We start from the raw sequence: 12,293 nt of genomic DNA on the forward strand, positions 1-12,293 counted from the left end.
CCTTTACAGATAAAGGGAGGCGCTACAGCAGTGACATGAACATCACTGGCAGATAAATCAATAATGAAAATAACTGTTAGTTAAACCCTTACAATGATATTCCCTCACATTTACATGACTCACAGTAAACAAATTCCTCCGGTAAGCAGAATTTACATATTAGACAGTTAGGGAAGTGCTGTTTTACTCTAGTTTCAAAAAGCCAGTTCCCCTTGAGCTGCAGTCCAAGTCACTGGAAACTCTACTGCTGACATGGGAAAAAATATTTTACTATCTCTATTGTTTTTACGGTGTTCACAGGTGGGACGTCAGTAAGGGATCATGTCCATGACGTTGTATTAATGCCTACTACTGGTCAGAGCTCATGGAGGGGTGGTACAATCTGGGTGTGAGGTGAAAACAAGTGGTATGTTAAGGAGAAAGGACTTGGATGACATAATTTCTACCACTTAAACTGAGTGAAATTAATTGTATGACCCTCCACGACACCCCCTCCAGGGCTGGTCAAGCATAATTACTGTACCTGTGAGATTCCAGAGCAGTGAAGAAACCTAATCAGCAGTTTTTTCAAACAAATTTTATAATCTGCTGTTAGGTTTCTGAGCTACATCGTAAATAAGAAGGCAGATTAAACTAATTACCAGGAGCAAAAACTAAAAACCTCCATGGCAGAGGTAATGAGCATCACCAGCACTGCTAATTACTGGTAATTACACCAATCAGATTCAAAGTGTGGCATGTGTGGTCATCTAGACAGAGAAAAAAGACAACTGAAAAGACTGAGGGTGGCTGATGGCAGTGATTAAATTGTGTAAAGGGAAAATTTAGTGGGAGAAAAGCAGTGTTTTTAATCCTTATTCAAACTGCAATTTAGAAGCTTTCGAACCCAACTATAAAGGAAAACAAAGACCCCATTGACACTTGGCATTAAAAACATAATCTGTATCAAGATGCACAAATAAAACCAACTTGCATGTTCCCATTTTCTGCAATTTGTAATCTGTATCTATCAATTGCATGTAAGTATATAAGGAAGGTCCATAATTCACTGCATAAATCTTCATATGTACATTCATTTGTTATTTCACATTAAAATTTGCCAGTGTGGTGAGATTATTGACCTTGTCACTGATACAAATTATTACCAAAAACTTTTGAGATAAAGCTCTTAGAAAAGCTCTCAGTCAAACATATGACTTGTTACGTTGGGGATTTTGGCTGTTTTGTAATTGTGGTTTCATGAATGAGAACATACTGCATGAACCACACTTACACCTGCTGACGATGACTGAGATCTGAACATGATGTGAACTCAGATAACCCTGATGTGGTCTGGTAGCACTGACCCATATTCTTAAAAACGTGTGTACTGCTTTACCTGCTTTACCTTGTTTGGATAAAATATCTAAATAATGGATATTTTATGTTACATACAGTCAGTTGATTTAGTCCAGTGGTTCCTAGACTGAGGGTAGAAGAGGAAAGCAGAAGAAACAAATGGTCTTTTCTCTAATCCTTGATTTTTTGTGGAACAGTGGAAAATTCTGCCTGTTTGGGCCTCAAACAGTTATTTAAATGAAACCATCTGAGAAGTTTAGAGGGGAAATCTCTCTTCACTGGAACTGTTGACAAGGCATAGACATCTGAAATGTGACAAGGGGCCACAAACACATCCTTATGTGGGGTGGTACTTGTAGCTATATCTATTAGATAAATGTAATGGAATAAAAAGTAGTAGAAGTATAAAGTAGCAGAAACTGAAATACTTAAGTAAAGAAATTACCTCAAAATTGTGCTAGAGTACAGTATTTGAGTAATTGTACTTACTTTTCACTACTTGGTATTGCTACTTTCACTCAATGACAGAAACTAACATACTAGTGGTACATTTATATTAATGTATTATTACAGGTTGAACTATCACACAGTACATAGAGTAGCTAAAATTAGCTGCACCTTTACATGATGCAGTCAGGGACACTTGATTACTCATTTCCTGATGTCTGCTAGAGAGACATTTTTGAACCGTACATACAGGATGTTGGCACTTTCTTGTTAAATCGTGTTAAAACAGTTTGACTAAATTTACTGTTAAGGCTCTTAAATACGAACATAATAGGAGTATGTTGTATTAATTAATGTTTATGATTTTATTGTATCGGAAATGATCTAAATCTCAATCACTACTACAACAAAAGCATCTGTAGCAGATAACATACATCTTAAAATCTAAATATATCTATTAAACAGCTGTAATAGTGGCACTGTGGGTGCACAGAACAACATGATAAGCAGACACAATAAAGTTAATAATGCTTTAAACTGTATTTGTTCACTTTGAGGATGTAGTGTTCTGGTGTAGATGTACTGAGTTTCGGGCTATTGTGAGATGTCTTTGTTATTTACCTGCTGCAACGTTAAACGATACCAACATAAATCCATTGAAATATAACAGTCTTAATATAAATTATTCTGAAATGGGCCATCCTGTTCAAAGCGTAGTCTTTATTTTGGTACTTTCAGTATATTTTGATGCTAATGCGTTTGTACTTTTACTCAAGTAAAGTTTTGAATGCAGGACTTTTACTTCAAACAGAGTATTTCTACACTCTAGTATTACGACTTTTACAAAAATGGTCTAGAACCAGTGGTTTAATTCATCAATGCATTATCTCTTAAAAGCTTATTATAATGTTTTTAATGAAAGATTATAAAGCAGGAAGGCACTGGTAACTATATTTGTTCGATAAATGTAATGGAGTATGGGAATGTAATATTTCAGTGTGAAATATAGTACAATTACCTCAAAATTGTGCTTAAGTAGAGTACTTATTGTACTTAGTTACTTTCCACACTGGGTATTACAACTTTTACTCATGACAGAAACTAACTAAATACATTTATTCAAGCTGTATACTTGTAGGATTACTTGATTATTCCCATTTTAAGCTTCTTTACACTTATACAACTACTTTTATTTACGTTTAAGACCTAGTTGTTTTTTTTTACCACCGCTTTTACTTAAAGATAAATAACTCCCCCACCACTTTTTTATTTATTTATTTATTTATTTATTTTTGTAGTAGTTTAATTTCTGATAAGGATGTAAGTAAATGTAAATGTGATGCGCGGAACGCCTAGCCAAAAATCTTTTTATTGTTTTTATTTTTTTATTCTTGTTCTTGATGCCGATCGCAAAGCTTTCACTAGTTTGCCACATTAAAGCGCTAGTAGGAGAGAAAAGCAGGCAGAAATCATTAGAGAGGAATCCCAGGCATATGGCTGGCTTTTGTCGGCTCCCCTCCCCCTCCCTTCCTTCCCTCCTGCCGTCCGCTCCGCAGCAGCAGCAGGACAGAGGTAGTTCAGTTTTTGAAGCCGTGGCATGAATGATCTCATCTGAACCTGATCTCCGCTTTCCCTGCCGTCGATCCTATGAGCGAGACGGGAGTAAAATAACACAAACAAGAGGTGAGTACGGCCACCCAGCCGCCCGGCGATAGTCGCTTTTACCGGGCATCCGGGCGGCGGTTTGTTGTTTTTGGGAACTTAACAGCCGAGCCGCGGCGAAAACTCTTGTTTTTGGCTAGAAAAGGAGGAAGGACCGCGGAGGATGGGTGGTGGTGGGTGGGCGCTTTTTTAGCTAATTAGCTTGCTAGCATTCTTTCTTTTTTTTTTTTTTTGGTGATGGTGGGGGGGAGTTAGAGGAAATTGCCAAAGAAGGCCAAAGTGAAACGAATGCCAAGCGTTTTGTTGCCCCACGGAGGCATCGTTTTTCCGTTTCACTGAACATCTTTAGCCTAGTTAGCCAGCGGCAGCTCGTAAGTCAGCTCCGAAGCATAGCTAGCCGGCTAACTGTTAGCTACTAGCGCAAAATGGCCTCATTGTCGCTCGGTGGCTCCGATGCTGAAAAGACAAAGCATGCGGCAGTCACGGCCAGCGGCTCCCACCCGCTCCTCACAACCGGCTCTACCGGCTTTAATTTGCCGACCGGCAGTGTTTCCAGAACGAGGTTGCTGGGGGGAAAAAATGGGAATGTTAATGCTGCCGTGTTTTTAAGTTTAATTATTAATTTAGTACGGCGAGCTTTGGAAGAGCTGGGCTCTCGGTGTGCAGTGGGGGATGGGCCATGCTAGGAGCCATTGACGTAAAGCGAGGCTGCATTTTGTTTGGCTTCTGGCTCCTAGCATAGAACAAGGCAAGTGCTCGGCGTGGTAATAATGTTTTATACCAAACACTGTATTTAGCAGCTTTGTCTGACATATACACTTATATATAATCGTTTAACAGTAGTGTTTGATTGAAGTGCTGTTCAACCATATTAATTTTCTTTGCACTTTATTACTCATTTCCTGATATCTGCTAGACAGAAGTTATTGAACACCATATATGTCAGCATTTTCTCGTTAAATCTTGTGACTAAATCTGCTATTGAGGGCATGACAAGACAGTAGGGTTTAAATGAAAGTTGTGCGTATGGTTCACTTGTACTGGAAATGATCTAGAGCTCAATCACTACAATTAAGCATCTTCAGCAGACAAGATAGGTCTTATGTTAGTACGTATTAATGTTAAACTCCATAGGTGCATGAAATAGCACAATAACCATACAAAATGAAGTTTCTAATGTGTAAAACATTTTAAATGGCATTTTGTTTGTTGTTGAGGTGTTGATATTTGGTGTAAATCTGCTGTGTTTCATACTATTGTGTCCATCAGTTATGGTTTTCGGGAACATGCTGTAAAATAAAGGACTGCAACTAATCATTTTCATTATTGATGAACCTGATGATTTTCTTTGAGTATTTGTTAGTCTATTAAATGTCAACAAATAAATTCCCATCGAAAACTACCAAAGTGAGTACGACAGATATCTTGTTTTTACCGTCCACCACTCAAAAACCCAAAGAATTTCAGTTTTCAATTGTCTTAACTGGAGAGAAATTGATTGATTATGAAAATATTGCTAATGTTGCTGTTTTGTTTTTTTTTGTCAATGAACTACTTGTTTCAAACCCTAAAAATACATTTAAAGGCATTCATTAAGAAAATAATGTAGCTATATTAGTATCTGAGATTTTGGTTATAATAACATCCTGTTGGTCTGAGAATTGATAGACCTACAGGATGTGAAAAACACGGTGCACACTGTTGTAGGATGTGACATTTGTCTGCTACAGGTGCCTGATCACAGTGATGAAGATATAAGCCATTTCCAGTCTGAATTTGATCTTTTAAAGAAAGTAATTATTGACCATTAATCTGTAGATTTATGGTATTTACAATTAACCTAATTCAAGTTAAATCCTTGAGATTTAACCCCAAAATGCTAAACTATTGGGTGTTCAAAAAACATATTTATCACTATACCTGTAAAAAAAAAAAAAAAAACTTTCTCACATCCCAAACTGTTTTCTCTTCTCTGTACCGTGTGCTTTCTCTCAGATTGTAGGTCTTCCTGGTTGTATTTCAATTTGAATTTTTACAAGTTGTTGTTTTTCCTTCAGGGAGATAGTGCTCTCTAGTGTCTCTTATTTAACAGGGGACAACATATGTCAGAAGACAACATATGTCCATAATTGTTTTCTCACTTTTTGTATTTTAGATCTCCGGGCACCTTCATAAATGACTTTTTTCCTATTCTGTCCACTGTCAGGAAATGTTATTCTATGCAAGCGAGGACTCAAAGACCTCCAGACTCCCAAGCCATTTCAGTGTCCATTAGATACACTTCTTTTTTGGTATGGATGGTAACTTCTTAAAATGTGGTGCTGATTTAGTTCACTCATCAGGTGAAGACAATAGCTCTAATTTAATCATTCTTTCTCATTTAATGTCAGGTTTTATGTGTGAAAAGAAACACAATAACTCCTTCTCTTGAAGGATGATGAAAGAGTGTATAATCAGGCTCTACTTGATTAGAAATCACTCATTTTTTTGATTTTGTTTTTGATTACATTTTGATTAAATGTTAAAAGTATGTGGTGGTTTGTCATCACAGTTTCTGGCAATAAAATCTTGCATTACATCCCTGACTGTGACTGTGTTTATCATAAATATACTATGTAATTTGCACAGGTTATAGGGCCTTAGTTTTGCCTGGCACTGTAAATGAAAATTTAAAGAAAAAAAAATTCTGACTTCTTGTTTGCAGATGATTTGTGACAAAAACCGCAGTGTCTTGTGCATCTAGTTTCATTTTGGTTTCCAAAGAAAGAGGGCAGTAAAATTGTTAACAACTCTTTGCTGTTCATGTCCATTTTGTAAACCCTAATGCTGTGCTTTGGAGTGCAACATGTATGAATATTATTTTCATTGTACTCTTGGTTTAAGTTTTTGTGATTGTTTTTTTAAAAACTGTATCACAAATAGAAATTTGAAGCAAGTGGAATCATTCACCCAAATGCCCTGCCCACAGGTTTTACACAGAGGAGACACAGCTGGACACTGCGCACTATTTTTCTGTCTGATGGAAAATTAAATGCCACAGGCTTCTGTTTAGAGCTCAGTCTCCTCTTTACTTTCACCCCATTCATTTTGAGCAGTCAGAGGGCCTTTAATGTTAGCAGGAGTGTTGTTTTGTTCCTGTAAGACATCTGTGTATTCGAAGTGGTGTGTGATAAGGAAGTTGACTCTACTTTTCTTCCCCTCCTCAGTGAAGAGAAAGTGAAAATCTTGTTCTTCTAGTTTTGAAGCGTGGCGTGTGTAGACCCGGAAACCTGATATCTCTTGTAAATACTAGTGGTTCATGGTGGTATACTGTATTGTGAATATTGTGAATGCTATTGTTTTTCATATTCTTATCACTTTTACTCCTTAAAAGCACCTTATTCATTAGGATATCTTTTTGATTTTCTTGATCACAGGTGGCAGTTGGAAAGAATATAAGTGCACTGATCATGTAACTTGAGTGCTGTTTTTGTTTTCTGACAAAGGTCTCTCTAGTCTGTGCTTACTTTGATGCAGCGTCCGCATTTAGTTGGTAACCATGCTATTTTCGGTGGCTCAGTGGTCTGTTAAAAGTGTGGTTGTTCCGCCCAGCAGGAGTCTTGCCTCAGACTGGCCTAAAATGGGCAGAAATGGTGCTGAACAAAAGCTGCTTGTCGCTCGTACAAAAGTACTTGAAGCGTTGCAGCCGGGACCAAGCTGCATTGCTATTGCCTGTGCCTCTCAACAGGAAAGGTATAGCAAACTTTAAGAAAAAAACAACTACAACAAACAATTTACTGTTTACCTTAATTCACAAAGAGTTTAAGCCTGTAGTGTTTATTTATAAAGTCACAGCTGCTGTGCAGCAGATTATAGCGCTAGCTCCCTCATGTCCATACACACATATTACACCACATAGCCTCATTACATCACACATATACATTAATAATTACATGGCACTTATTCTTTTCACTATGACTCTAGCTAGTGAAATTCAGAACAGTAGGCATTTTGTGTGTTTGTCAGTGTGATACATTTTTTGATGCTCAGAAGTGTTTTGCTGTTGGATGTCTGACTGTTTTTGTCTCCTCACCATCATCACAGAGAGACAACATGTTCCCGAAGGGCACCAAGCGCAAGTTCTCAGACTCCGGGGAGGAGCCGGTCACCAGCGGCGACCAGGGCCAGGCGGGATCATCTGCAGCGGTTCGGACGCTGTCGTCCTCTTACAGCCTGCAGCGGCAGTCGCTGCTTGACATGTCACTGATCAAGCTGCAGCTCTGCCACATGCTGGTGGAGCCCAACCTGTGCCGCTCAGTGCTCATCGCTAACACAGTGCGGCAGATCCAGGAGGAGATGACCCAGGATGGCACCTGGCAGATAATGACCCAGGCCCTGGCAGCTGCCCAATGTCCCGCCGACCGCCTGGTGGCCACTGAGGTGCTGTGCCGGCAGACGGATGCAGCAGCTCAGGCTGGGCAGAGCCCTAAACCCTTCTCAGTGGTTGGTCTGGAGGAAGGCTACCACTCTGAGGAGGTGGTGATGGAGGGAGACGTTGAGACAGAGGTCACAATGTCCACCTTGTCGCCTGTCTCCCCCCAGCTGTCCTCTGCCTCTTACCTGGCTGGACCCTTTGGCATGGGGCCCTGCTGGGAGGAGGAAGAGGAAGATGGCGAGTGCGAGGAGGATGATGAGGAGGACAGCGAGGAGTGTGTGTCGGAGGGAGAGGAGGGAGACCGGGACCACCTGAGCGCAGACTCCAGGACAGGGGAGCAGGTTTTTGGGACTTTTGAGATCAAGCACCCAGCGCCGCCCCCTGACCCTGCGCTCGAGGAACTGTTTTCAGATGTGGACCCCTCCTACTATGACCTCGATACGGTGCTGACAGGCATGCAGAGCGCCCCCAAGATGGGGCCTTACGATCTGCTGGAGAGCCTTTCTTCTCACGGGCCGACGGCCCTGAGCTCCAGCTCGAGCTGCAGGTCAGACCTGAATGAACTGGACCACATCATGGAGATCATAGTGGGATCCTGAAACTCAGAACATTCCTCTGGCCTGTACTGATCCCACAGACTCTTTCCAGACTATGCACAGTACATGTGCATGTTCTGTATGTGGTATTGTTACACATGGAAATTGTTGGAGGTTTTGGGACAATTTGGGAAATTAACAGCACAGCCAAGTAGATTTTGGGATTGGCTGTTAGAGATGTAGTTAGTCTCCTCTAACAGTCACTTAGGCAAGTCGGCAGCTGTAGTTTGGACCTTCATCTTTTATTCAGAAAATGTAATTGGCAGTCGAAGTATTGAGGGTGAAATCAATAAATTTGGGGATTCACAAGCCATGCAGGCCTGTGGGCAAAGCAGTTAGTTTCCTACTTTGTTGATGAAATCCAAAACTCAACAATATCTGTGAGAAGGCAAAGATAATTACCTATACCATGATGCATTCTTATTTACGTACTTTCCATGTTTACGTCTGTCATTCATTCTGTCATACTAGCTCCTGGTCATACTCTCTGCCATTTTGTCCATTTCTATTTATTGTTACATGGACTGAGGAACAATTCTTCACACTACATGCATCAGAAACCAGAACAAATTGTAAATCCAAATCTATGAATCAATGCATATTTTCCTAAAGATTTGAGCAATTATGAATGGAATATATGTATATGTACGTATGTGTATATAGAAATATATTTTTTGCATTATACAGCTGGGGGATTTTGCAAGTATCATTTGATATTATTATTATTTTTTTTCCCTACCAGGCGATTTTTAAAATTTTAATGTAGCCAGACTCGAGACAGTGTCTTCCCATGGTTTGGTATAACAAGTCGACTGTAACAGGTGTCAAGTCTGGCACCGTCACACTTTATAGGCGCTGTTCTTTCATTTTCTCTAAAGCTTTACGCAGGGCAGTGAAACTACCGCCAGCCACCATCCAAACGCTGGTTAAGATTTGTCTGTTTCTGGTAAGTTAACAGGAGCCAGCTGACAAATTTCGAAATAAGTTTCCTGCCCCTCTTCTTTACAGATCTAATAACAATAATAATAATAGCAGCTTTTTTCCTGAAGCATTTGGAGAAACCCCGGGGTGATAACTGCATCAAGAAGCCATATTTCTTTCTGTCATTTGTTAGAACTACAAATGAAGAACTCTTTGTGTTAACCCATCTAATTTATTGTTGTTTTTATTTATTGTATTTATTATATCTAGGTACAGACATGCCATATTGACTTCATTGGCCCGATGAAACTGTATTTATCCAAATTTTGCCCTCCGTTTTGAATGCAGTACCTATTTATTCCTCACATTTTTTATTATTAGTAATAATAATAACCGGGTTACTATTCAAATCACTATGCAGCTCTGTCATACGTGTTTCAAAATGATTGTATATGACTCAAATGTCCTTTAATTCCTTTATGCAAACAGTTGCCTTTCTCCTAAAGATGTGGAAAATCAAATGCATTTTTCGAAATTGTTCCTTATCATCATGATGAAGAAATTAACTCAGGCAAACAAAATGTATTGACTAAAATACAGTATTACGACACGCTTGATACCTTACCGCAACACTCCTGAAGGATGTCACTCTGGTCTGAATGGGAGCTAGAACTTCAAAGACTAATTACCGTTGTAAAATGTATGCATTTTTTATATTAAGGAAAAAACATTGTAGCATCTTTGTAAATATTTTTTATAATAAAAGGTGCAACTATTGATTTTGTTGTGTGTGATTTCAATCACTTATTTTGCTTTATAGACATAAACAGTTTACTTTTCTGCAATAAATCTCGATTTTATTTTTTATGCCTCCACCTGGGCGACAGCTTTGGCTCTAGGTATTATGTTTTCAGGTTTTCCATCCCATTCCCGTGAGCACACTATCTCAGTAATACCTTAAAATTACTAACTCTAACTCATGGATGAACTCATTAGATCTTGGTGGTCAAATGTCAAGGTTACATCACAAAACATATTTTTGGACATAAATCAGGAATTGATACACTAATTATGACATAATTTAACACATGTCTATAAGGATAAAGGGGTTAAGTGATGACATTTTGTATCCAAAAGGTCAAAGGTCAACTTCCTTGTGACATCATAATGCTCTTCAAAAACACCTCTGGCCATTATTCAACGCAGTAAATCTGGAACAGAGAGAGATTGTGACCATAGCTCCTTAACTTGACTGGCTGGTGGAGGCATACGGGCGAGGTGGTAAATCTATTTTTTCTATTTTACTGCTGCAACCATAGAACAGAACTGACTTATGGATTTGCAAGAGCTTGAAGAACTGGGCTGCTTTTATACAGAATTTATTTCTTGTCAGTGGAAGCTATAAACCAATGATGTGTTTGTTCTCCTTGATACTTTACTCACTTTACTCATCCTTTTTAAAATGGCTAGAAATTTCCTCAAACACCTGGGAATCGTAGTTTTCAGCAAATGTTAGACAGGAATAAAGCGTACAGTTATGCAATGAACTCACAAGTGTTTGTATGCAGGATTGGTTGCAAATACACAACAGTGCCCATGTTTATCAAAACGATGGCATGTCACCTACAGCATGACTCATTGCTGGGTTTGTAATAGTTTTTGGAAACAGTGGAGCTCTGCGGCACAAAGGAATAAGATATGTTAGGCTGTAGATACACAATGCTTGTTAGGAGGATCAAGTCATTATTGGGTTTGGTCTTTTCAAGAGATATGTCGGATTACGAAAATTACAGAATTTCACCATCCTTAACCTTTAACCTGTCTTTTTCAAAACGCTAGTTTCAAGGCAGTTCTGATGCAATTCACAGCAATCAATGACTGACCAGTAACTGGGCAGTTGTATGGCTAGAAATAGTTAAAAACTATTTTCAGTCTATGTACCAGACGTATAGACTAAGATCAACTACTTTCAAACAAAACTATTGTAAACATCTGATCAAACAATAAGTAGAGCTATCAAAAAACATCAAACAACAAGTAGAGCTAAGCATTCAATGCCAGCTTTCACTACTTGACAATTTCTAAACTCAGTGTCATGGATGGATAGAGATGTGACAGTCAGTTGTGAGGCATGCAGGACCGGCTGTAATACATGCAAAAACTTGTCCTGACAACAATCAGGTAAATCCTGGAGGTGTTCAGTGCCTCTCATTGCCTAAGTAACTGCTGAGTGTGTTTTCTGTGAGTAGATTTCCCTTTGTTGTAATGTAAAAATGCTGAAAATAGTAATAAGTTGTGACCCAGCTGCAGTGGGACCTCTGTCCTCACATTCTGTCTCACATGTTGACACTGGACCATGAGATCCTGCATTAGTTTTGCAGAGATACAGAGTTACAATGCAGTCGACATAACAGGACTACTGTTTGTCTGCAGCTACAAGCAAACCTGTTTTCACTGGAGCCTCACTAAACCCATTTTAAGTGTTCTATCAATAATGAATGCCACTATTCAGTCAAATGAAGAGAGGCCTTTCATATTCTATGAATTCTTATATGTTGCAATTAAACAAAACTCTCTCTTGTCTGAAGCTGTCAGAAGGTATTTACAATTTTAGCTAACTCTGCATGTTGGCCTGCTGCCTAGTCTCGGTTAGTCTATAGTTAAAGATTAATGGCCTCTTGGTGAGTCAGCAAAAAAAGGCAGCCTGAGGAAAAAACGAGTCATCAGAGATAGAGACTTTAGTGTCTTAAAAAGCAGCAACGGAGAAAACACAATGAATCTGATGCAGAAAATCTAAGCAGTGTTTCCGAGACGCAGTACAAATAGAAAGTTTACATCATGTGATGTTTAAGAGGCATGTTTCTTAACCTCTGACATATCTGGGAGCAATTACTCTGACAGTCTATATAGTATGT

At 39.0% G+C, this 12,293-nt stretch overlaps 1 protein-coding gene across 2 annotated transcripts; it reads left to right on the forward strand.

Moving 5' to 3' along the window:
- The first annotated feature begins 3,231 nt into the window (after positions 1–3,231).
- cdca4 (cell division cycle associated 4) lies at positions 3,232–10,155 on the forward strand. 2 transcript variants are annotated; one of them, XM_071497649.1, is made up of 3 exons: positions 3,232–3,468; positions 7,042–7,179; positions 7,531–10,155. In XM_071497649.1, the coding sequence occupies exon 3, from the start codon at positions 7,540–7,542 to the stop codon at positions 8,458–8,460; it is 921 nt and encodes a 306-aa protein (XP_071353750.1). In that variant the 5' UTR covers positions 3,232–3,468; positions 7,042–7,179; positions 7,531–7,539; the 3' UTR covers positions 8,461–10,155. The 2 variants fall into 2 exon arrangements, with proteins under 2 accessions (XP_071353750.1, XP_071353749.1); XM_071497648.1 differs by lacking the exon at positions 7,042–7,179 and having other exon boundaries at positions 3,237–3,468.
- Positions 10,156–12,293: the final 2,138 nt, after the last annotated feature.

Source organism: Trachinotus anak, unplaced genomic scaffold (genome assembly GCF_046630095.1).
Source record: "Trachinotus anak isolate AG129_WGS33_773 ecotype Australia unplaced genomic scaffold, CSIRO_AGI_Tana_v1 ptg000015l, whole genome shotgun sequence".
In the NCBI taxonomy this organism is placed as follows: Eukaryota; Metazoa; Chordata; class Actinopteri; order Carangiformes; family Carangidae; genus Trachinotus; species Trachinotus anak.